Source organism: Gymnodraco acuticeps, unplaced genomic scaffold (assembly GCF_902827175.1).
Source record: "Gymnodraco acuticeps unplaced genomic scaffold, fGymAcu1.1, whole genome shotgun sequence".
Classification (NCBI taxonomy): domain Eukaryota; kingdom Metazoa; phylum Chordata; class Actinopteri; order Perciformes; family Bathydraconidae; genus Gymnodraco; species Gymnodraco acuticeps.
Genome location: NW_022991760.1, coordinates 1242408 through 1268184, shown reverse-complemented (window position 1 = coordinate 1268184; position 25777 = coordinate 1242408). Strand labels below are relative to the sequence as shown.

At 41.0% G+C, this 25777-nt stretch overlaps 1 protein-coding gene and 1 long non-coding RNA gene across 8 annotated transcripts in view; one reads left to right on the top strand and one right to left on the bottom strand.

Annotated features, from left to right (window-relative positions):
- Nucleotides 1–25777, top strand: part of LOC117534963 (tight junction protein ZO-2-like) — a 127373-nt gene that overhangs the window by 48497 nt on the left and 53099 nt on the right. For 4 of the 7 annotated variants that reach the window (XR_004567347.1, XM_034199246.1, XM_034199248.1 and 1 more), the window contains exon 2: nt 21508–21561. Coding sequence is in view for 3 of the 7 variants with exons in the window: in XM_034199247.1 (XP_034055138.1) it covers nt 21508–21561 (54 nt within the window). In the remaining 4 variants the exon portion in view is untranslated. Of the gene's footprint in view, nt 1–21507; nt 21562–24103; nt 24442–25777 lie in introns of those variants that run through there. The other 3 variants (XM_034199250.1, XM_034199249.1, XM_034199251.1) reach the window with 3 other exon arrangements.
- Nucleotides 19464–22509, bottom strand: LOC117534964. The gene is made up of 4 exons (XR_004567348.1): nt 21463–22509; nt 20688–20731; nt 20129–20240; nt 19464–19519 (listed from the first exon to the last, which is right to left on the bottom strand). It is a non-coding gene; the product is annotated as an uncharacterized LOC117534964 (long non-coding RNA).

Genomic DNA, 25777 nt, shown 5'->3' with positions numbered 1-25777 from the left:
ATCTGTACTGTTATGTTAGTAATAACCAGTGCATTACACTCCAGATGAAACGAGTATAAGTGCAGTGAATCAAAGTGAATAAGAACGAAAAGAAAGAACTCCTTATTTTTTGAAGACATATGCACTGATTTTCTTGACTGTTTGACCCTCGGTTAGTATTTCCCCCTCTACCCCAAGTTTTTGTGCTAAGCTACGCTAACCTCTTTGCGAGGGTTACAGTTTTCATATTTTTTTAACATCCATTACCTACAGGAACTAGCATTTATACAGAGAAAACCTATATCTCATTTGTTGGGCTGGCAGGCTAGGTCCCCCTGAACCGGACCGGGGTTCGAATCCGGCCTGGGGCCATCTGTTTCCCCCTCTTAACACATCACTTGAATAAAGGCACGGATGGCCCGAGAAATCCTTCAAATATAAATGCACATCATTAATCATAAAACAAATTCACTTTACTTTTCTGATTTCATATACGTTAGGTCAAATACACACGTAAAATATGAATACACATATTTTTTTAGCAAAAGCATTTACTCAGTGCGAGCAGCTGAAAAAGGTTGATCCCATTTGAATCAAACATTTCACATACTGTATGATAGACAGACATACTCATGTGCTAGAAAGCCTGAGTATCCCATTGCTCGAGATTCTTGAATTTCAATCCCCCCAATACCAGACTAGAACCAAAGAGATGAAATTGAAATTAATTTTCCCCAGTGACGTATATTTTTGACAGCAAACTTTTTTCAAACTGTGAGATTATCTCCAACAAGGCTGCAATAATACGGAGCTATGTGCAGTGAACCCCTCATTAATGTCCGAGTTCCCCCCCGCAGCCCGGCCCTGAGGCCCACCTTGCTGCAGCTCAGCTCCGATGACCTGCTGCCTGTACATCAGCTGTCAGGCCGCTTCAGCCTCAACAGGAAGTACAAAGCCAGCTCAGGCCATGTACATGCACACAGAGTTTACACTGGGCACTGCATATTCTGTCTTTTTCAGTTTTAATTTCAGAGGGCTTCTATTGTTCTCCGTTCTGCTCTGTGCCCGCAGCTGCTCTTCTACCTCAAAGCTCTCACGCCTCATTACATATGTATGTATACTGACCTCCTCCCTGTTTATAGAACTGCACACTAGCATATTAGCAACACACACACACACACACACACACACACACACACACACACACACACACACACACACACACACACACACACACACACACACACACACACACACACACACACACACACACACACACACACACACACACACACACACACACACACACACACACACACACACCATATTGAAGCCAGTCAATAGGCTGTGTTTGATCTTGGTCTTTTATGGCCTTAATGAGAGTGTGTTCCTACAGTTATTTTTCATTAATGTTTATCTGACTGTGTGATTGTGTGTCTGTGTTTAAATAAACAGTATTTGGTTCAACTTGATATCATTGCTTTCAGCTAACCTAATACAGTTATGTGAATGTTTTTGACATAATACATTTAATTAAAGTCAACGTGTAAGTGACGGTACATTGGGTAAAAATCTCTAAGAAAAGCTGTGTCGGCACGTTTCAGTATGTTCATATTGTGGCTGCAGTGAGCAACACATCCTTTAGGGGGGAGTAGCATGTCTTGAAAAGAAGAGGTGGCATATGATTGGCTGGATGCAGTTATGATGAATATGATTGGTCTCCTGTGTGCTTTGGGTTATACAGCCTGATGTCTTATGTGTGCTGCTTAAAGAGACTGGGACTGCACAATATAAAAGTTATCTCATTTCTTTTGAAATTGCACATTACTCTGAGCTGAGTATGCAGATGATATTGTGCATGTGCCTACAGTCTTCTTACAGTGCGAGTTGCTCGTCTCTCCAGCATGCAGACTCAGATCCAGAGCGTCCTCTCCTCTCTGCTGCTGACTCGTCCTTCGCTGCGCTGATGTGGGCTGAAAGGTCACCGGCTGATAGGGAATCCCCCGAGCCTCAGCCTCTCCGCTCCTCTTTGAAGATTAAACTTTCAATTTAACAACGGCCAGTTCTCTCTTCCTTCCTCCTTTGCCTCAGCACACTGTGGGACAGAAAGTGACGCTCATATTTAGTGCTTTTTGTAATGAAAATGAGGGACCAGCCTTTCCGCTGATATTTTTGACCACTAAAATCTGTTGAAGTCTGACACATTTTAAGGAGGACATATTAGTATTCTGTGCCTCTACTGCAGGGGTGGGGAACCTTTTTCCTCTCAAGGGCCATTTCAATTTTTTCAACATCTTTTTTTTAATTATAACAAAACTGTGAACTTTAAGGCTACGATATATGTGATGTCAGATAGTAATATAAGAGTAATACATGAAAAACAGGTATGAAATACTAGATGACAACAAGAATAGAGTTTAAAAGGGGAGTGATTTGTAAAATATCCATAAAGAAATAATAAATCTGTTTACAGTTCTGTCTCGTATGGGTGTTGATGAGAGAGATATAGATCTCTTAATTTTGCTCTCAAAGTGCACCAGATTGATGCTTTTAACTTCAATATTAAAACAACATTTTTTCCGGGGGAGCATGCCCCCGGACCCCCTGGAGGATATGAGGTCCACACACCACTTAGAAAAATAGCACTTTACCCCTGCTTACACCTATATGCCGTGAGCTGATTATCGAGCCTTCATTGTAACAGTCGCGGGTACACTGTGTTTATGCGTGGGGAGTGTTGCAGTAGAAAATTCCACTGTAGCGCCCGGTACATTAATGGGAAACCCTACATGTTTGAGCAGCCTCTATGAAACGTCAAGCTACCCTACAGCACCCCCAAAATAAAATCTCTGCCGCCGATACTGGCCGGGGCACATGGCGGTTTTGTCTGCCCTCCCATGAAAATCATATGCCCTCTCTGTAGATTTGTTCTGGCGCCGGGTCTGTCTAGATTTCTCATGTTTTCCCGGCTTTATTGTGCTGTGTTTGTACATTTGACTCGTAAATATATATCCTTAGAAACCTTTACATGACACAGGTGTATGAGTTTGAACAAAGATTGTGCAACACAAAAGCTAAACTCTGCAGATCCCCACCTGGTTCGCTTCCAGTGAAGTGAAGCACTCTCATGTAAAGTGTTTCTTGACTCTCACTATGTCTCTACTATGGGATGGATGTTTTCAGTTGACGAGGTTGGTGGGTCAGCCCGAGCAGGAATGTCCTCTTCTCCTCTCCTCCGCTACATGTTCACTGCTGTTTGTGGACACGTTAAGATGCCGCCCTCTCTTGTTCCACCAAGCGGAGTTCTTCTCATCCCATTAGCATCCTCTCTGCAGCTCTCTGAGGAGCCTTGTTCTTCGTTCATAATGGAAATATAATGCCTGAAATATTTACAACAACAAGGGGAGGAAAGGGTTTCAATAAGACATGAGGTAAGACTATTTCAGAAGTTGCTCTCAACTTTTAAGGGTAAGGATGAAGGGGAGCTGGAGAACCAGGGCGAGACAAAGTCAAAATGTCTGATGGGAAAGTGGAAAAGTAGATCCAATTGGTCAGGCAACAATGGGGGATTAGGCAGCGTAATCGGATCCGATCCGATTTTGAAATCCCATTTTAATTACTACAGTAGATCTTGAATATCAGTGCTTTAATCCTACCGATCGCCATGTGGACATGAACAATAATACAAGGAAGACAAGAGACCACATTGCAGAGACATCTATAATGTCTGTAATTATATTTTTTAATTTGAAAGGTGATGACAGATGATGGACTTTTTTTTTGTTGAAGATATTTTTACTTTAATCTAAATTACATTTGTGATTGACAATCTTTGCTGTGATACTTTTATGAGCATAAACATTTATGTCATCAACATTTGGTTGAAAACAAACCTGAGCAAAACATAAACAATCAAATTGATTTGCCATGAAGGCTAAAAATTGTGTATTATTTCAGTCAACAAACTTTGCCATCTTATTTATATTGAAACATATTTTTAAATAAATGGTACAGTACATTTTGCTCTGGTAATCCACTGGAAACCCACCCCTCTGGTGGGATCAAGATAATCCAGTTGTTTGGGATCAAACTGATCCCAATCCTGTGTTGTCGGTTTGAACTACCCATTTTGAAGATTTGATCCAGATTAAAGCTTGGATTTGATTTCCTGATCTGATCGGATATCAAAGTGATCCTAATCCTGTTTTTTGGTTTTGAACTCCCCAAAATCCAAATCTGATCCGATCAGATAGGGATTCAAAGTTTTTGAACTACTGGGCCCAGGTGTTGAAGAGTTATGGAAGAAAAATAGCTAAGCCATTCATGTCATTAGGCAGTTGCATTACAAGTGTAAATTAACACATTGCTCTTTTAATCCTTTATTTTTATTAATATCCAAAGTGTAATTTCACGTGTGAAACAATATAAAAAGTGCTGTGTTTCATTTGCGACAACTCATTTAAAAAAAATGGCACTAAATACCCCACTGGTGAACGTCTGAAGCTTCTTTGTGTCATTAAAGTGACTAAATGAGACTACTAAATGTCTTCACGTGCCGCTGTAGTTCCTTTATGAACCTTTTTCCTCTCAAGTGCCATTTCAATTTTTACAACATCCTCCGAGGGCCGTACAAATTATTGACCTCTGCTTGAAAAAACTAAAATCACAGGCCATTCATTTGGCCTTTCTTTCATGGTGTGCAAAGAAAAAGCAACCTCTTAATCCAGATATTTTACCATGACTCGCGCATGCACGTGCACGGTTGTGGCATGACCACCAACTCAGAAAGATATGGACACAAGATGTGTGCAAATGTATTTAGTTTCCTATCCATGTGGACATGATTTAAGTGGGGGGGGACCTAATCTCCTTTAGGGGGGTCCGGGGGCATGCACCCCCGGGAAGATTTGTTTTACATTTTGAAGTTAAAAGCATCAATCTGGTGCACTTTGAGAGCAACATTAAGAGATCTATGGATACATCTCTCAACACCCAACAACTTTTTTTTACTGTCATATTTTATACCTGTTTTTCCTTTATTCTCTTGTTTTTTTATAACTATAATGATCATAGAAGATGTGCCTTTACCTCACTGGTTGTAGAAAAAGCTTCTTATATTCGTTAGCATAGCTAGCTAACCAGATGCTAATAACAACAAAGTTATTGACTGTATGATCAGTATGACAGATGAACAGATCGCCACTGGGCTTTCAACTAAAGACACAGCCACGCAAAAACTGTGGCATGTGTACGGCTCTTATGGGTACTGCAATTTTCGAAGTGCTGGAGCGGCGTTCTGGTGCTCTCCGGCAGAACTGCACCCCTGTCAGACGAGACATATGTCACCCATAGGATTCTGCAGAGTTGCGGAGAAGCCCTTAGTAGGCGGAGTCGGCCACTAACGTCTCGACAGTGACGTCAGAGTCTAACTCCCCGCCTGTTCCAAATAAGGGCAAAGAGGCGGAGCTGAGGCGGGACCTGCTGCCACCGAGCTGGAAGTTCCAGAGCTAGCTCAGGCTAAGAAGCTAAGCTAAAGGAAACCTTTATACAAAAATACATGAAAAGTTATATGTTAGGTGTGTAGGGTTACAGACTGCTTAACAAGCAAAACATAGAACTTAAATGCGATGCAATGCTGAAAGATACAAATGTGACAGTCAAAAAGCATAGGTGTTTTAATGCCATATTCACTTAGTAACGCATGAACAACTTTTACAAATATTTCTATATAGTCTGTGTTGGTAAATGTCATCTACGTTGCACATTTCCTGCTGAAATACATGCATACCAAGTTACTGCGTGGCACTTTGGTTTTGATAAAACAGTGTAGTTCCACTATATAAACGTTACATTCGTAATCAAACGAGACAATCCGCAAGAGAATTAGCTATTTTTTGTTATTCTTAATGCTTGTCATTCACACGTTAATAAAATAAAAATAAGTAGGCTACCGATACATAGCAGAACAATTGTGGCGATGTTCAGCTTAATAAGCCTTGTTCAACATAATTTCTTTAGCTAATACTACAGCAGGCGAACCAAGTCTGCGTTTCGCTGCATTCCTTGATCTCCAGTTGTAACGCCGGACTCCGCCCCCGGGACCCCGGACGGAGCTAACGGAGCCGCAGGGGGCTGGTTGCGGCGGTACAGTACAGTAACTACAACTAGCTAACGTTGTAGCCGAGCAGAGTGGACAAGTTGCTGTTAGCTGACAGTGAGGCACGTATAACATGTTTATTTCTGCTGTAAAGTTGGGCATTTTAACATGGGGGTCTATGGAAATGGATCCTTTTTGCAGTCATCGCCTATCGGCCAATAGATGAACTGCAGTTTGTGGCACTTCCTTATTGGCCTCCTGGCTCTGCCCCAGAGTTTGCCGTTTGGTGATGACACGTTAGGCTCGTGTTGTGTTCAAGGACCCTGACCTTGGCCTGGAAAAACAGGCAATCGCTTGTTTAATTATTTTGCGGTCTAGATTTGCGTGTGTTTATAAATTACCTCAAGGGCAGTATAAAATGGTCTCGCGGGCCGTATACGGCCCGGGGGCCGGAGGTTCCCCACCCCTGCTTTATGGCATAAGCTTTTGATTATAGCTATTGCTTTTACGCTACAAAAACGGTGTTATTATGTGGAGTTTATCTTGCTGAAAAAAAACTTGTATCGTAACTGGGGCTGCACGATTCGGGGAAATAATCTAATTGCGATTTTTCTGACAGATATTGCAATTGCGATTCGCGATATTTATTTTTAAGCGACCCAACGGAAGTTTATTGTAAAATGTGGCCATATCTCCGGCTAGGAAGGTCGTATCAACGTGCTCCAGTCCCTAGCGCCCCGCAGCCCGAGCTACGAGTGAAATAACTAAACTTACATGAAACTTCCGTTGGGTTGCTTTAAAAGTCAAGCTTCAGTTTAAGATTCACCCTGTAATAGAAACATGTGATGGAGCATTACTAACCTGACTCAGATGGTTTGTTTCACCAAACCATCTAGAGCTCCATTGGAAGCCATTTGGAAAAGTATTTCAAAAGCACTTGGCAGGTGATTGGATCAATCTTTCTATCACCTACTATCATGGGCCACTTCTGATTGGTTAACAATGACTGGTACATGTGGAACACAGCACTTCTGATTGGTGTGGATGACTGACACACAAGAAAAACAAAAACAAATCGCAGGCTTTGCGATTTGATAATTGCATAATTTCAAATCGCGATTTCGATATAAAATCGATTAATCGTTCAGCCCTAATCGTAACCTTCTGTTTGCCAATTATTTTCTGCAATACTTCAAAATCCAATATGTCAGCCTACAAAAGTCACTGCACCACTCTACAGTATAAGCAACACAGACATGACTCTTGCTTTGTCAAATATGTTTTGCCTTTTTTAGCAGCTTCATTTGTTTTTGATTTTGAAACAGGTACTTAGGCTGTCGTTTTATTTGTTTTTCACTTTATGAAATATTTTCTGGAAAAATATGACCATAACATAAATTGTCCTTTTAATTGTATGAATCATAGAAACTTGGTGATAATTCACTTATCACTGTATGCCAGTAAAGTGATCATGTTCTGAAAATGACAGCTGTAGCTACATGAGAAGTATTTTAATGTTCACCGGCAAAATCCATTTGCCTGGATTGCAGGCTGAGATCTATCTTCATCCCACAACACTGAGTTAGTTAAACATGGTGTGCGCCCCGAGCAGAGCCTGTGTGTGAACATGTAGTTAACCCCAAAGTCGCACTGCAGGTCCTCACTGACTCTTCATTAGCAGCTAATTACATTAAAGCTATTTCCGGAACAGTGAATGAACACAGCCTCAAGTTCAACTCCACTTTATTTAAAGTGTACATCACCCAGAGAGTCAGTAATAACCACACAATATAAAAAGTACCCATACACACTGTGTTAAGGTGAGGTTGGTAATTAAAGAAGAGACAGAAAGATAACGCAGAATAACTGGGTTGGCCAGCCCACTTGAGATAAAACAGTGAGGGGCTGTGTCTCAATTTGGATACTTCCCTTAGTACACTGCTATGTTGAATACTGCAAGAGCCATTTAGGCATATTATCATTATGGTAAACATGTATGTTTGGTGAGACAGTTGCATATTCTTTGAATTTAAATTTAAATGAATAAGATAATCACGAGTTTTTCGTTATATCGTTTTTTGATAGTTTTGCTTGTTTCTGGACTGCGCAAGGTGTATGTTTATTTTTGTTTACGACCGGGTTTCATGCCGTAAAGCAGACTATAGTGCGTAAGTCTGAGTTTAAAATGACGCTTCACCAGTCTGACAAATGGGAAGTCTACACAGTGGTTGAAAACATTTTTGTCCACATGCGCCCGCACACCTGATGGTATTTGTACTTTTATTTATTATATGCAGTTTAAAATGTTTAACCCGGCAGTGGACTGCCAAAGGATGTTATATAAATAAAAACCCCAGGATGTACCTGTGACTACATGATATTCATGGAAGGTATTTGGACGCTTAAAACGCGAGTCAACGCTCAAAATCGCATTGTAGGCTCAGTGGTCGTGCGCCATTGTATCTTTGATAATCGACCACTACAAACACTGTTGTGCATTATGACAGTGTGCCCTCACAGGGAGTGACAATAGGCATGTTAGCTAGCCAGCAAGTTTATCGTTGGTGTTTGCAAATCATTACAGTCTGCTTAATTAACGCACTAACAATAGAGATTGCTTTTCTTTGACACCAGTATAGTTGTATGTTTATTAGAAAAGGCGAAAAACCCACATGTTTTACTTTTATTTGTACAAAGCTTTATTTACCTGAGCAACTGCTAGTCCCACATTCCATGACGCAGCCAAGATAGCAATATTTGAGTGAGAAAAGTGTCCACCATTCTGGACTCAAGCTTTTGACAGTTATGAGTGAACCATTCACATACTCAAATTGTGTTGTGCTATACTTAGCATTTGAACACTCTTATGCACTCAAAATAGCACATGTAAGTACAGAAACACGCAAATGTTTGAACAGAAACAGAAGTTTTCTCAGCATAAATAAAAAAAGTATCAGCAGAGTTTGCCTCCCAAATGTGCAGTGGGAGATTATATAAGCCTCCACACATATTGCTTGATTGTTATTAGATAATTAAGGCAAGACTACAGGCAAACACTTGTTTATTCCTTAACTGATTTTGCACATTTTCTTCAATAACATACATTGAAAGAAGACACAAATACACATTAAAGAGTTCATTTTACTAACTATATTTGTTATTTCTTTGTTATGATTTTTTTCAAGAATCAAGCATAACAGAATGCATTATCTGCAAATGTAAACATAGCATTTAAAGGCTGATAGAAAGCTGCAGTAGGGCAGTGGAATGTATTGCTTGGAGAGAGCGAGTCAGCACTTGTCTCATGCAGTATGTGTCCAACATGTCAGACCACATCACACAGAAACCCTACTGCTTCAGTCAGTGCACGATCTGAACATCGTTTGAAACGTACCAGTCAATTTACTGAAAGCTTTATGGATCAAAGATATCATTTTAAAGATAATTCACATGTGGTGGATGTAAACTTACCTGATGTGTGTCCTATATTTGTGTATATGCTCTTTGTGTTGTCACACTTCTACAGAGCCATACATACAGAGCACATCACTGTGAACCTGTGCAGGAGAGGATGAGAGAGAGTTTATCTAATGTCTTAGTGAGCACTTTTGCTGCATGCATCATTGATAGACCTACCTGAGAGCAGACTGTGATGTGTCATCCATTTTAAAGATTCCGTGTGAAGGTATGGAGATATCCCACTGGGGGCCGCTGTGGCTCAGGGGGGGACATGATCGACCTCCAGTCCACAAGTTAGAGCTTTTCTGGTTGGGAACCGTTTTTTCTTTTCAGCCCCCGTTTTGTTCACACCGCCCAGAGCCCGACTGGTGCTGCCGCTGCTGCATCATGACGTCACCGTTTACGTCGCTGATTTTCTCCCCAACGGCGTTGGGTCGATGATCGTGTTACTTTTAATCATACGAAGCCCGATTAAATGAAATAACTACTTCTCAACCCTTGTACTTTTCTCCAGAGTGCCGTGGTTCATTGTTTATTTATGTGTTTCAGCGGTATTTACCGACCGCTGCAGTGCTGCCCGCTGTTTGGCATCACAACGCTGTTATGAAAGTTTCTCTGGTATAAAATGGGTGGTGTTAGCATAGCAACCGAAGCTAAACTGACTCTCTTGACTACTTGTTACTATCCTATTGTGGCATAAGCCGGCACATTTTACCAGCGTATTTTTCATTATGATTCTATGTGATAGTCGGACATGAGTCATGACAACCTGTGCAGCCCATGTATTGATTCCATCCGATAGCTGCTATAATACAAAACAACACGTCTGCCTCTCTCCACAATGATCAATAACAGCGAACGGATGGTCAAAGTAAGGTACAAATAAACAGAATCACACTAAGCCTGGTTAGTGTTGCCTGACTTTATAAACTGTGTTTTTTTTAAGAAGTGTGTGGTTGTGTTCTAGTCACTTTGGTCAGCGCCACTGCTTGTTACAACTTTCATTTTGCCGTACTCGCCATAAACTGTTATTGCTCAGGTTAATCTCGCCCCCGCCTCTGACGTAAGCTTGACGTATGCGGTTCTTGCTTCTAGACTGAAAAATGTTTGGTGATTTGAAAAGCACCGGATTCCGGAGCTTAGAGGCGGCTTCGCTGCGGTGTGAACAGGAAAAAACTGTGCTTTTCAGGCTCTAGCTCCGAACCGGCCCTGGAACCGCGTTGGTGTGAAAGGGGCATAAGTAACACTCCCGCTTCTATTGGTTTATGCTCAGGGCCGGTTTTTGGCATAGGCGACATAGGCGGTCGCCTAGGGCGCCAGATCTGGGGGGGGGCGCTGCGCTGGTAGTTCTGGGAGGGAAAAAAACGTTGGCTCATCCTAATTTTCAGCCTTGATGTAACAACATTCATAATTAAGTCAAGGTAACACCCTTTTTACCCCGGTTACACTTTTAATTTGCCCTGTACGATGGGCGCTGTAAGTGATGAAAGTGGGGGATGTTGACTTATCAGACGCCCGCAGCTCACAGCCAAAATGCGAGAGAGCCTCGGAGCGAGCAAGAGAGAGAGAGGGTACGCATCGGTACCGCGGATTGTTGTTGGACTGAGGCTGATAACTAAAGCTCAGTTAGGTAAAGGACTCTGAGTGTTTAGATAGTTCACTTTAGTCTAAGTTATCTCAGTGGGTCTCAAACGCGTTTGGTCACAATTTATGTAAACAAATATTTCCAAGGCACACCTTTATAATTATTAGGATAAATAAAAACAGGTTTGAAATCATTTCAAATCACTATAGGACAGTAACCAAAATTATCGTTTAAAACTGGAGATATTAAAAAAAATACATGAATAAATAAATGTGACCTGCTCTATCGAAATCAGTCGCATTGAAGACACATTTTGAGTTGTATACACTGCTGGAAAGAGGAGATTCCTAGCTTTCTAATGATATCGGGATTGTTTTTGTACTCCAAATATTAAGCGAAATATGTCACATTATATAATAATATATGACTGTCACCGAGTCATCATTTTGAGAAAAAGGCCTTTAAAGTTTCCTCTTCTCTGGATCGATCTGATTGATTATTAGCGGCTAGCATATGATCAAAATACTACGGAGGGAAGATATTTTCGTTTGGATTACTGGTCTGGGGGGAGCTCGCGAGTGTGTGTGTGTGTGTATACGTGTGTGTGTTTGTGTATTTTTGCGTTTGTGTGTATTGTGTTTGTTTCCCAGGGAAAACTCTCAGGAGAAACACCGGCTGTTGTTATGCCTGCTGTGACGTCAAGTTACTCCGTTCTCCGCTTGTAATTATGCCGTCACAAGCTTCAAAGTTGTATTTATCATCTGAATTTGCCGAAACAAGTTTAATATTCTGAAAGCCAAGACTTTGTTTATTTGAAACCAGATGAAAACAAACTGTAACGGACCCTGCCGTGTTATCTATGATTACTATACGCTTACATTCATAATGTCAGCCGGAGGGAGGGGGGCGGCGCTGAGGAAGAGCAGATTGCGAGTGAGAGGTGCCTGTCATCTTCCCTTTACAAGCTTCAAACATGTATTTATCGTGTGATAAATTTGGAAATGAAAGTTTCATATTCTGAAAGCCAAGACTTTGTTTGTTTAAAATCAAACAAAACACCCGAACCCCGAAAAAATAGTTTTTTACGCAAATCCACGTTTATTTTGAACTGATTTCGATAAAGCGGGTCACAAATGTTAACTGGTAAAATAATATATAAATGAACAACAAAAATAAAATACGTTTGAAACAATTAAAACATGTTCATACAATAATGAATACATTCATAAGATATAAATGAACAACAAAAATAAAATACGTTTGAAACAATTAAAACATGTTCATACAATAATGAATACATTCGAAACCTTCTTTTATAACCAACATGTCAATATTGTACGTTTCAGTTTTTGTAGTGTATTGGTCTTTTGTAGAGATCTTTCATTTATTCTTTATATATTCTATTGTGTATTCCTTGGAGGGGGGGTGGGCACCAAATAATAATCTCGCCTAGGGCACCAACATTTCTAGAACCGGCCCTGCTTGCGCTCCAACACATTGTAAGTGATATGCTAAGGAGCGGAACATATCCAACACATCTCTAAGCGGTTGACCAATCACAACAGAGCCGGCCAGCTAACCAATCAGAGCAGACTGAGCTCTGATTTCAGACAGAGGATGAAAAGAGGTGCTGCAGCACAGGCAGTATGAGAAAAATAAAGAGCTTTTTGAACATTAAAGCATGGAGACATGTCACAGAAGAGACACTAAATACAAATATGAACCTCAAATTGAGCTTAATATACAGCATCAAACCGGCTGTTCGGTGTCATGATGGGAACATATTCAAATGTTTTGGAACTCACTGGTCAATGTCCACTTATAGACCCAACATTTTGTTGTACATATATTTTACTACCCGAGCCTTTGTTCAGGTTACAACAGCATGTTCATTTAATGATAAATGCATTATGTGTATTCCAAATGGTCATCGGCTACTTTAGGACAAAGTATAATGTATCCCAGCAGCTGTGAGAGTGCAGGACAGTGAGAGTAACACAGAAGATCATTTTAGCAGCATTAAAAAGAAGAGCGCATGTATCGATGCTTTTCAGCCCATGTATTGACGCCTTAACAAATATAGGGCGTTGTTGTAGGAGGGTTGCATAAGTGTGTGTGTGTGTGTGTGGTGTGTGTGTGTGTGTGTGTGTGTGTGTGTGTGTGTGTGTGTGTGTGTGTGTGTGTGTGTGTGTGTGTGTGTGTGTGTGTGTGTGTGTGTGTGTGTGTGTGTGTGTGTGTGTGTGTGTGTGTGTGCCTGTGTGTGTGTGTGTGTGTACATGATTCATCAGTGATTTCCCTCGTGCTTGCCACCAGCGCTGCTTCATTCGGCTGATCGGGCTAATTTTCTAACACCGGGTGAACATCATGCAACTGCCACACTGAATATTCACTAACTTCCATAATTTTCAACCTTTTACTTATTTTCACGACACCCTCTACAGCCCTTTGACGCCTTGCCACCTCCTATTAGTCACGCTATATGAACCGCTCAGCACATTTAAGCCCAATGGGTACAAGCTATGTTCATATTCATTTGATACTGTGGACCATTTTCCAAAGCACTGCTGTAACCCTATAGAGTATAGACATTGACATTAAACAAGTCGGCATTTCATTCACTGACACTTAGTTTAAACATTCAGTGATAGGGCTTTTAAAATAGTTTATTTCCACAATGTCTTTGCAAATAATTTAAATCTACAGTCAGTGTTTTTATTCCGTCTTAGGCACTGAAACACTGGGTTAAGTTCAGGGAAAGATGGCACACGTGGTGTAGTCAATGTTATCAGCCTGTTATCTCCGATTTATATTTATTGGCGTTTATATGGTTTATATGTTGCAACATTATTTTGTTATCAAGGAACAGTTTCTTCATTCCAGTACCACATGTTTTAGGGGAGCAGTAAACTCAATATTTACACGTCTAAAATGCTTATTCGAGGGCTGCATGATTATTGCTAAAATGATTTTGGTCAATATTGTGATGGCAATTATTTATCACTACTTTCTTATCAATACTTGTCGCTGGAAATGAGAGTAACATAAATCTAGATGAGACATATGAGGAGTCGAGTTGTCGCTGTTATTTTCCAAAATTGAACTATAAAGAAATTAACAGGGAGAGCACTGGGGCTCATTTATAAAGCTTTGCGTAGGATTCACGTGGGAAGATTTCCATTTATAAATCACAATCAACTCGAAATGCGGCGCAGCTTTTGCGGGCTTCACGTAACGCCCATATTTGCCTATAAATAGTCAAAGAAACGCCCCGTATTAATATTCATTTTGACTGACTGCATGAAGAAGATAGCAGGAAATGACGACAGAACAGCTAAAAAAGACATCTCACACCGTGTCAGATTTAGGTTATTTTGGGGAGGTCGAGATCAATCATATTGTTTGGTGGATGCAGTTTGAACCAGAGTAGCAGCATGGAGGTCGGATCGTCACCAAAATAAATAAATAAGTGGTCCGAAAAAAGAAAAAAAATACACATAGCCTTCCTCAGGCAGTGTGTTTGTACCGGGGACAGGAGACACCCCCTTGATGAGAAACTAAGAAATTATCGGGGAATCCCCCCCGGTGTGGAGTCATGACAACTGGATCTGAATTATGTTTTTGTATTTGGTGGTTTGTGTCCCAGCTGTCGATCAGCTGTGCGCAGCTTGTCCACTGCAGCCTGTGCATTTCACCCCCCCCCCAACTCTATATCCACCAGTTAAAGGAAATACAACTAATGTGTTGTGTTATATTAGCTGTACAATTTACCACATATGATGTTCTTAGTTTCCGTACCTCCTGTGTTTTACGAGCGACTTATCAAGTCTTGGCAAACGGCATAAAACACGATTAAACGTGATAGTATATAAAACCATGCTCGTATCTACAAACTATAGAAATGCAAAACGGCGTCAGTTTAGACGTAATTCTGTCCTCCTGCTTACCGCATCATTTATGAGAAAACATTTCTTAACAAGAGAACATAATCGAGGGGTGATCAATAACATTTCCATATTTATTTCTCCAAGTTATGTGTTTGTGTGCACTGAGGAGTCTCAAACAGGCGTTTGTTTAATCATTTTAAGATTAGCTTTAATCAATGTTTGAAAATGAATTCTTCATATATGATAAATGAGGTAACATTTTATTGATGGTATTATTTCCACATATTTCTCTCCATTCTTCCTTCTGCCAACGGTGTCGCAGTTTCTCGTCTCTCCCGTTTTTGTGCGTACCGTGTACGGATGAGTTAGTGTTTGCGTGGAGGACCGCACATTTTGACGTGAAGTTAGTTTTTTATAAATCGCAAAGATTGCTTAGAAACTGGCGTACGCCATCTTTTGTGCGTACGCACCATTTATCAATCAAATCACAAATCTAGCTGAACTGTCAACACAGAGAGCCAGGAGAAAAAGGATGTTACATGGCAGCCTCTGAACACCCACACAGGTGTTTCATGTATTCTGGATGATTAGACATTTGATGGGACTTAATGATGTTCACTTCCTATAAGAATGATAGGAGTAATTAGTCCTCCTAAAGATTTTATAGGAGACTCACACGCCTACACAGTTCTAGTAAGTGGTCTAATAACTGTTGTGTAGGTGTTCAGACCTGGCTGACAAACAGGGCCGTCCCTCCCTAGGCCGATCACGCAGACTGCTTCGATGTGATGATTTTTAGTAGTCTCGTTTAGACACTTGTTAGCAACCTACGTTTTTATGACACATAGTTGCTTCAGACATTCATCAGTGCGGTATTTACTGATGCATTATTTTGTCGTAGTAAAAAACTTGTAAATCTCTTTTTATTTTACAATTTTTATTTTTTTTTTATTAATTTAATTTTATATTTATTTATTTATTTATTTTTATTTTATTTATTATAACATTTTTTTAAAACAATTTTTATTTTAGCAAAAAAACAACAAATAACGTTGACTTCAAGACGAGGAAACCGGAAGTGGTAAATTGTTTCTTCTGTGTTTTTTGTATCTTGTAGTGAAGAACTTCCACAGAATGATCAGCAGAATCTGCAGCTCCTCTTGGCTTTGTAGTGACTTTCCCCTCATGGTTTTTCTCTTCCATCCACATCTTTACTTTTCTGGTGTGTCATTTTCAGAGAAAAAGCTGTAGAGACACTGTCCACTGTTCAGAAGCAAACAGCAGACAAATGGGCTAGTTGAAGTCTAGAGGGTGGACAGAGTGGAGCATTCAGCAGATATCTTTTAGAAGAGTTATAATGGGCTTACATTTATTAAGTGACGCAAGCATAAGACTCTTGATAAATCATGTTGCTCGGTAACAGCTGGATGTTGATAAAACTTGATAAAATCCAATCAAAGGTGATGATGTGTCGGTGCTGTTTTCACACCACTTGTGTTTTTAGTTTTGGCAGGTTTTAGGCAGCATTAATTGATTTAATAAAACAAGCCGATAGGATAGATGGTCCATCAATGTGCATAGTGCATACAATTTAAAAACAATCCATATTCACAAACTAAATAATGAGCCAGCTTCTTTAAAAAGTGAGTAAGGTTTGTATACGGTCCCCACGTCATTTATACTGGGGACATGTCCCCACCACTTTGCATTACAGTAGGATCATTTGGAAAAATTGTTCAGAAAATAGCGTGCACAAAGAATTGTAAACTTTGAGAAGAGAAAGGTTTATTTGGACAAGAGAACATGTATATTCTGGAGAACTGTTCTCACTTTCTGGGTGTATTTCTGGTGCAGTTTGGACCTGAGACACATTTAATATTAGGAATAGAGAATAGTGACGAAATTGTTGCCCCCACTTTGCAGCAGTGTAGCAGAGTTACTGCACTTGTTGTCAACAAAAGTATTTTAAGCATTGTGTGTGTATGTATGTCTTTATGTATGTACTGTTTGCGGGGGGGGGGTTCATGCTGTAGTGGGGTTTTTTTATCTGAAAAAAAGGGTCCCCACCACTTTTTGCGTCACTAACAAAGTGACGCACATAGTCCTCACAAGTACGGCAGAACAAATGTGAGTGTTTGGGTAAGTGAGGGAGAGAGTGAGAGCGGAGAGGAAAAGCAGCAGGATGGGGAGCTCAGTGACAGACAGAGGGAGGGGGGGACGGACACAGTGCTCTGTTGGACTCCAGCCTGGCTCTCCCTTTGAACCTGTGGATCCCGCTCCTACCTGGCCATGCCGTCCGGCCTGTGCAGGAAGTGGAGGAGCGCGGTGCGAGCGCTCAGGACTCTCCGCAGGACGGCAGCAGGAGGTGGAAGAGGCGCTGTGAGTCTGCTGTTATTTTTAGTCTCTCCTCCCTCCCAGGGCTAATCCGCCGCGGCGCAGGCTAATCCAGATTGGAGGTAGGACACAGAGGTAGGGGGGTTAAGCACTTTCTCCTATGGGAAGCTGGTTGTGATGCCGTCTGAACTACTCCAACTGAGCCAGACGATGAACCACGAGACTCAGGGGTGTAGGAGCCACAGGGCAGGGGGGGCACACCTGTGGGGGGGGGCTCCTCTGCTAGGCATGAGTCTGCAGTGGCTGCCGAGGGGCTGCTGCGCCGGCTACCCCAGATGGCAACGGTGCAAGACGGGCAAGATTGTGGTCTCAGATTGCAGCAGGGAAGGGGGAGGCGGCAGCAACGGTGGGGGTCCCAGGATCCAGCTGAGGGGGCTGGACACTATACAGCTGAATGGCAGCCTGGTGGTCCTCTACGCACCTGCTGGGAACTCCTGTCTGCTCAGATTGGTGGGACATGCACGGATGGATGGATGAATGAGCAGAGTGTGCTGATGTGTTGTATCCTCCTAAAGGGTCAACTGTATGTATTCATTTGAATGTATTATAGTAGGTATAAGATATACGGTTTCTAACAGAGTAATTAGATCTACTGCTGGAATGTGCCAATGGAGCTGGAGATCTTTTAAAGAGCTTTTCTTTTATAGTTAGAGTAGCTCATGTTACAGAGAACATGCACTGTTGTCAGTAAAGTTACTCATCGCTCTATACAAATCTCCCTTTACTAGTTTGCTTAATTTGAAATGGCACAATGCGCAAAGCAATTGACTTAATTTACAGAAAGTAACTACAAAAGAAAAAAAATTGTCTCTAAAATTAATCAAATAACTATTATAAAAAAATAACGTATATCACAAAGCTGCCCGACAGGTCATACACTAGTGTCTTTTGACCTTTTCATTGTTCCAGGAAATTGCTTGAGCAGAGGCAGCTGATGGACATCGTGTGTGTGTGTGTGTGTGTGTGTGTGTGTGTGTGTGTGTGTGTGTGTGTGTGGTGTGTGTGTGTGTGTGTGTGTGTGTGTGTGTGTGTGTGTGTGTGTGTGTGTGTGTGTGTGTGTGTGTGTGTGTGTGGTGTGTGTGTGTGTGTGTGTGTGTGTGTGTGTGTGTGTGTGTGGTGTGTGTGTGTGTGTGTGTGTGTGTGTGTGTGTGTGTGTGTGTGTGTGTGTGTGTGTGTGTGTGTGTGTGTGTGTGTGTGTTAGGCGGTAAGATAGGCGGTAAGACAGCAGATGTTTGTGTGAAGAAGAGAAAAAGAGATGAACTTCAATGTTGTTGTCGTTCCTCATAAAGCCCGTTAGATGATACTTAGATGAACAGTTTGGAGTGATGGAAAGGGAAGTACAAACTGCTGATTGGTAAACGTTATTGCCATGTGGCTCTGTGTTGGTTGTAATATTGTACCTGTGAGCATTGGTCATATACACTGAAGGGGAAAACGCCCTCTAATGGCTGCATTAAATATGAGTGAGCAAAGTTCAGGGTGGACAGGGGGGTCTTTCAGGTGTAAAACCACTATCATTTCATAAACTGAACCATATGTGTTTTTGTAACCATGACAACAATTGTCTCCTTTATCCTTAACAAAGCATCTCACAGAGCAGATTTCTTTTTTAACAGTGGTTCAACAGGCACAGACTAATAATGTCAAACCTCACTGGAGTACAATAGAATGGAGTTAATTAAACACAAGTAGAAAAGTGTTGTGGCTATGTACAGTACACCGAAAAAAATAAACATTGACTTTAATTAAATGTATTATGGCAGCACATTTTACATAACTGTATTAATAATAATAATAATGCATTTTATTTATATAGCGCTTTTCACAACTCAAAGACGCTTTACAGCATGAGGGAGGGTAGACAAACAAGGACAGGCAAACAAGTAAGTATAGTAAAATAAATAAATAAAAAGGCAGTCAAGAGGAAGTTGATTGAGAGTGGGGGGGGGGCTTATGGGTAGACAGAGTTGAAAAGGCGGGACTGAAAGACTGTGAGGGACTCAGAGTCACGGAGATCTTGGGGGAGGGAATTCCAGAGCCTAGGAGCTGCCACTGAGAAGGCTCTGTCCCCAAAGCTGCAGTGTGGATGTGGGAATGGATAGGAGTCCGGCTGCGGTGGATCTGAGGGGTTGATAAGGAGTGAGAAGGTATTAGGTTAGTTGAAAGCAATAATGTTAAGTTGAACCTATTTTTTTTAAATATTTTTGCTTTTAACTAACCTAATACAGTAATGTGAAATCTGTAGACATAATACATTTAATTAAAGTCAACCTTGTGTGCAAACAGTGATTGTCTAATGCGTGTGTGTTTCAGGAGAGCGCTGGTCAAATTCAATGCCTTTTTTGAATAAGAGACTTAAATGTTTTTTGATTGAGGAGCCGTCATAATGATGCGAGAATGCCAGATTCTTATACTGACCATTTAATGCACAATATTCAATGTATTAATAAGTCAATTATTTTCAATGTCGGTTATTCTACAGATAATTTTCTAGATTATTGGTTTGGTTGATAACATGTCAGGAAAATGTGTAAAATGTCCATCCCAGGCTCCCAGGTGACAAAATGTTAATTTGAATATGATATTTAAAACGGAGAACATTTGAGAGGCTGAAAGCAGCATCTGACATTTCTGTATGAAAAATAACTTTTTCCGGTCTGAATGGAGAACACACGGAATGTTCACAACATCTTAAATACTTGTGTGTGTGTTGCGTGTTGCGTGTCTTACCTTAAATCACAGCAGTGTGAGGGAAGGGTTTTTGGTTAATTCTTTTTAAATGGAAGCAGAGCTGAGCTGCCCTCCATCACTCCCTCGGTGGATTAGAGTAATAATGCAGACGCTAAAATTAGAGCAGATTACACATACAGTCAGTGGCTCGACCACAAATTTGACTTTAACATGGCAACCTTTTATCTTATTTGTGTAAAATGTACTATCTGATTATATCAATATTCCTTAAAGCTACCCCAGTATAATTGTTTCAAAATGGTGGAAGAAGCGTTTAAATGACATCAGGACGGCAAAAAGTCTTCATATCTTCTGTCACTTACTGAAAACCAACCGGCCATTAAACCAAACGCCAACAAACATTTTAGTATTTAAAGGGTTTTAGCTCAGTTGAAATACACCAGCACTAAGATGGTCTACATGTTTCCAGCTGTTCTGACTTCAATCTTTTTGGATTATTGCACTTGTTTTTTGTCGATATGGTTAAAATTGCAGCTTAAATGAAATGTGTCGTTGATCTTCTTCAGGAAAAATAAATAAAGATGGTTAGCATACTCACGTACACAAAATGATCGGCTCTGTGATGAAGTGTGATCATCATCCCTGCACGGTTCATAAACACAATAATTACAGGAGCGTACACCGTAGTTAATGCCTGCAAATATAAAATATTTGTGCAATAAAACTTTGTGCAATATGCACTAATGTGTGTATATAAATGTGTGCAATTTAATTATTTGTATCCTTTTGATTTATTTTTCAATCTGTAGACACTATAATCTAATTGTATCATTTTAGATGCTCATTTATTTTCAACCTATACTGCTACTTAGTAGTAGTTTACTGCTACATGGTTAGTTTTTAACCATGGTGTACTTTTCTGTTATTGTTTTTGTACTTATTGTGTTTTTTTAACTTAAAATGTGAGCCTAATTTAATTGTATTTAAAAAAATATATATAATATGTAAGTCTACTCTTTCTAATTAATCTGCACTCTTGCTGTTATAATAGCGTAAGTTTCAAGTTGCGGGACAGATAAAGGAATTGTGAGTCTGAGGATCGATGTACTGTAGAGGCTATGACCAAGTATTCTGAGAAACGCTTACAAATCAAAATGTGATACAGGAGGAAAAAGAATTGCGTGTGTGCTCTGCCCCACTGGTCTAAATGTATTTACTGCACACAGAATTGCCTAATGTATATCTCTGTGTGTATAATCGAGTTGTGCCGTGGCTCAGAAAGCAGTTTAATTAGTTATTCTGTAAACATCTGTTTATTGCACCTGTTATTGACTTTATTCACAGAGCATTGTGCTGCTGAATGCATTGTATACCTGCTGTCTGCTCGGCTAACCCTGTGCTGTGTGTATTCCCTGCAGAGCTCGGGGATGGAGGAGATGGTGTGGGAGCAGTACTCCGTCACTCTGCAGCGGGTGAGTTCATCCACTGCACCTGGTCTCCAGCTTCCATTGTTGTAGTAGGAGATGTTGCATGGAATATAATGTTATGCAATGTAGTAGTAAAGGACTCAAAATGGGATCATTATGGTAATTGATGCTAAGAGCATATTGTGCGAACTAGGCCTCACAAACAGTGGAATTAAGAGTGTCAAGGTTAAACGAAAAGGCCACCTTTTAGAAGGTTCCGGTCAACTATTCTTCTCATTCTCTGAAGTTAATCGGGTACGAAGTTACAATGGGGAAAATGGACAAAAGTAAAAACTCTCCTCTCACCTGCTAGAAAACTAACCAGGTGAAGAGTCGGTCAATGTAGAGCAGGGAACACGGCCATGGACACGTGCACGGAAACATGTGCGAAAAAGAGTTACAACAAAGAATAGGGGAGTTGGTTTATCGTCCTTCACCTACTGTAGGTCAACCAATAAGAAACATGGAGGCTTTAGCTATACAAATGCTAATACAACGTTTGTTTAGCAGTAGGATCCCGGGGTCTGCTCAGACTTTGTTTTCTGTCTTTGACGAAATAAAGTTATTTGCATCGTACTCAGTCTGCCTCCAGCGACTTGCTCTGAACCTATTAGACTTTTACTGCTACAAAATAAGTTAAAAAGTTATGAGTGTTGAGAAGGAGGTCCGGACTCTTTAACTGGCCCAGGCCAAGATCTCTTCCAACACCATCCATCTATACATCAACCTGCAGCCCTAACGATTACATTCAAACTGCCTCATTGGCATACATAGACAATGTTTTTGAACCAGAATCAGAAACGGGTTTATTGCCAGGTAGGTTCACACGTACGAGGAATTTGACTAGGTGTCAATTGCGCAAAAATAAAAAACAAAGATTTTAAAAAGTACACGGATATAGTAGATAGCAATAAAATAAGCAGTAATTTACATCGAAATAGAATGCAATCATTTATAGAATATAAAATGTGCAGTAAGCAATATTTAAACATTGTGTGCATTGTGGCAACACGTCTGCGTTGTGGCTGAGGTAAAGTGTCAGTGGGGGGGCCGGGCCTTGTTTAAGAGGCCGGTAGCGGAGGGGAAGAAACTGTTCAGGTGGCGAGAGGTTCTGGTCCTGATGGAGCGCAGCCTCCTGCCAGAGGGGAGGGGGATGAACAGTTTGTGTCCAGGGCGGGAGGGGTCGGCCACTATGTTCCCTGCCCAAGCGTCAAGTCATGATGATATTAAAGATAAAGGTTGGCATCTATACTTGAGAGATATTACATTACATTACATTACATTGCATTTAGCTGACGCTTTTATCCAAAGCGACTTACAATAAGTACATTCAACCAGGAAGACACAACCTTGAAGAAAACAGAATCATATAAGTACATCAGGTTTCATAGAGCCAAACATTTCAAGTGCTACTCAACTGGCTTTAGATAAGCCAGTCCTTTATTAGTATAAAAGTGCTTCGTTAATAGTTCTAACGCTCGAAGTGGAGTCGAAAGAGATTAGTTTTCAGTTTGCGCCGGAAGATGTGCAAGCTATCTGCCGTCCTGATGTCAATGGGGAGCTCATTCCACCATCTTGGAGCCAGGACAGCAAACCCACGTGTTTTCGCCGATGGGAACTTGGGTCCCCCTCGCAGCGAGGGCGCAACGAGTCGTTTGGCTGATGCAGAGCGTAGTTCACGCGCTGAGGTGTACGGTTTAACCATGTCCTGGATGTAGGAAGGGCCAGATCCATTCGCAGCATGGGGCTGCCAACATACATTCATAATGATATATATATATCATGATAAAGCATGTTTTCTGCTTAATAAATAATTGAAATACTTGACGAATAAAAATGATTTAATAATAATACAATTTCCAGATGTTTAAATCTTTAGTTAAGTAGAAATACAATAACTCATTGCATGTACAAATCCTGAATTGTATTATGTTAAAAGGGACTGTGTCTGACATCAAGTGGTGTAAAAAGTAGGACATGTAGTGGAGTAAAGGTATCAAGTAGCATGAAATATAAATTCTTAAGTAAAGTACAAGCAAAGGTGATCTAAGTACTCAGATCTTGTACTTAAGTAAAGGTAGAATTACCAGAGTGTAAGAATACTCTGTTACAAGTAAAACTCCTCCAATCGAAATGTTACTGAAGTAAAAGTATTAGTCAAAATATACTTAAAGTACCAAAAGGAAAAGTAGTCATTCTGCAGATAGGTGGTCAATCAGAACAATATATGATGTGTTTTATAATTATTGTTGCATTAAATTGTTATCAAAGCTGGTAAAGGTGCAGCTACTTTGAATGCCTTTTACAAATCTGTAAAGTAGTAACTAAAGATATTAATTAGCCTAAATGTAGTGGAGTACAGTATTTACTTCTGAATAGTAGTGGGGTAGAACCAGGAGTGCATATAGTAGCATAAATGTAATTGCTAAAGTAAAGCACAAGTACCTCAAAATAGTACTTCAAATGTCCTGCCCACCGCTGGTTTATACTGTACTGTATATTCTCAGTGGGTCAGTCCCAGTCAGTGTGCTGCGGTACAGTTGATGCCATGCCAACAGTGTCACTGCGCACTGCCTGCTCGGTGGAGATTAGCGGTGAGGTGAAGCAGGGACCGGCCACTGACAGCACTGAGGCGGGACACTTCAGCTCCAGCCTCCAGGCTGGGGCGGAGGGGAAAAGGAAACGTCTTCTATTCAGGTGACAGACTGAGCTGGTCCCGCCCTGCACATAGCTCACCTCCGTCTTGACGGCCGCTAGGTTGGGGCCCGCTGCTGCTGTGTGCTAACCATAGACTGCATATAAATAAATGCTAACATGTAGCAGCTATTAGCTAGTGTTAGCAATACTCACCAAAAGCCCACGGAGGGACCAGCTGCCTACCAACAGGTAACCTCCGCAGTGAGAGGGAGCCAACATGTCAGCATTAGTACAGAGGACTCAGTATACTGTGTGATGGCTGTATGTAGGAACAGCTGAGTTACATAATTGCAACTTTAAGAAGAGCTATTTAAATGGGTCCGGAATTATGTGGGGTTACCATTTGTGACAGCTATGCCTATGCTACAATTACCCCTAGATTCCACCGGGTCCGTCTGCGCCGCGGTTTTGGTCCGACCTCCTCCAGCGTCATAACCCACCGTGCGCGTTTCAGAAGCGGAGCAAGAGCGTCTTGCGTGCCGGCTCGCAGTTTTTGTTGATCTGGGCATATTTCCTCGACAGGCTACTTTGTGCAGACAAAGTTAATAATAATTGTAATATTCCAGTTATAAACGACATTAATCAAAGATGTGTTGCTGTATTTTAGTGGTAACAAAAATTCATTCATCATCATAATTATTCTATATATATGTAGCCTACACAGTGCCTGTAAACCGGAGGAGAACGCTGGCATTTCTCCTCCTACTTGAGGGATAGGGTCTGCAAAATTAGTTTATTTTGGCGATTGACTGGATGCTCAGACCGGTCCACTTCCTGACACCTCGCGTCGCGTCGAAAATAGACTTGCATCCTATTTTTAGCGGAGCCTAGCGTCGAGACGCTTCTAGCCGTAACGCGGTGGGAATAGCACCCATTGACTAGAGTGGCCGCGATCGCTGTAACGCGGCGCAGACGGACCCGGTGGAATCTAGAGAGGCTTCTCAATTCTTAAATTTCCCCTCCTCGACTCCCCTCCTCGAGACTTAAGCCCCGTCTCAGGTCGATTAAATGAAATCCTTGCTTCCCTCACTTGCGTCGTTTCCCTGCGACTAGTCCCTCCCACCAGGGAAGCATGGAGAGATGCAAGGAAACCACGAGAAGCAGGGAAATGAGTTTTAAGAGCAATGGGACGTCCTTTCCTCCGGAGCGTCACGTGAAGCGACGTCCGTTTGTGATGACGCTGCACAGCTGATCGTCTGACAGCAGCTCTGTCCCCGTTATTTCCACACACACCCCCGCCTCTGTTAGTACACATTTACTGACACAAACATTTGTATCATCTGTTGTAGATCCAAATACATGAAATAAAATAAGAACTAATTCTCAAAAAAGATAAACGCCATTCTTAAAATGTATAAACGAACAATAGTTTGATTAATACGATTAGAGTGCACAAAAGAAATAAAATAATTGAGAGAAGAAAAAGAGATATGTTATCTATCAAAACCCAGTTATATTAACATTCATTGGATTGCACACTTTGTGTGTTTGTGTGGATATGTAGCACATTAACATTTTAATAGCA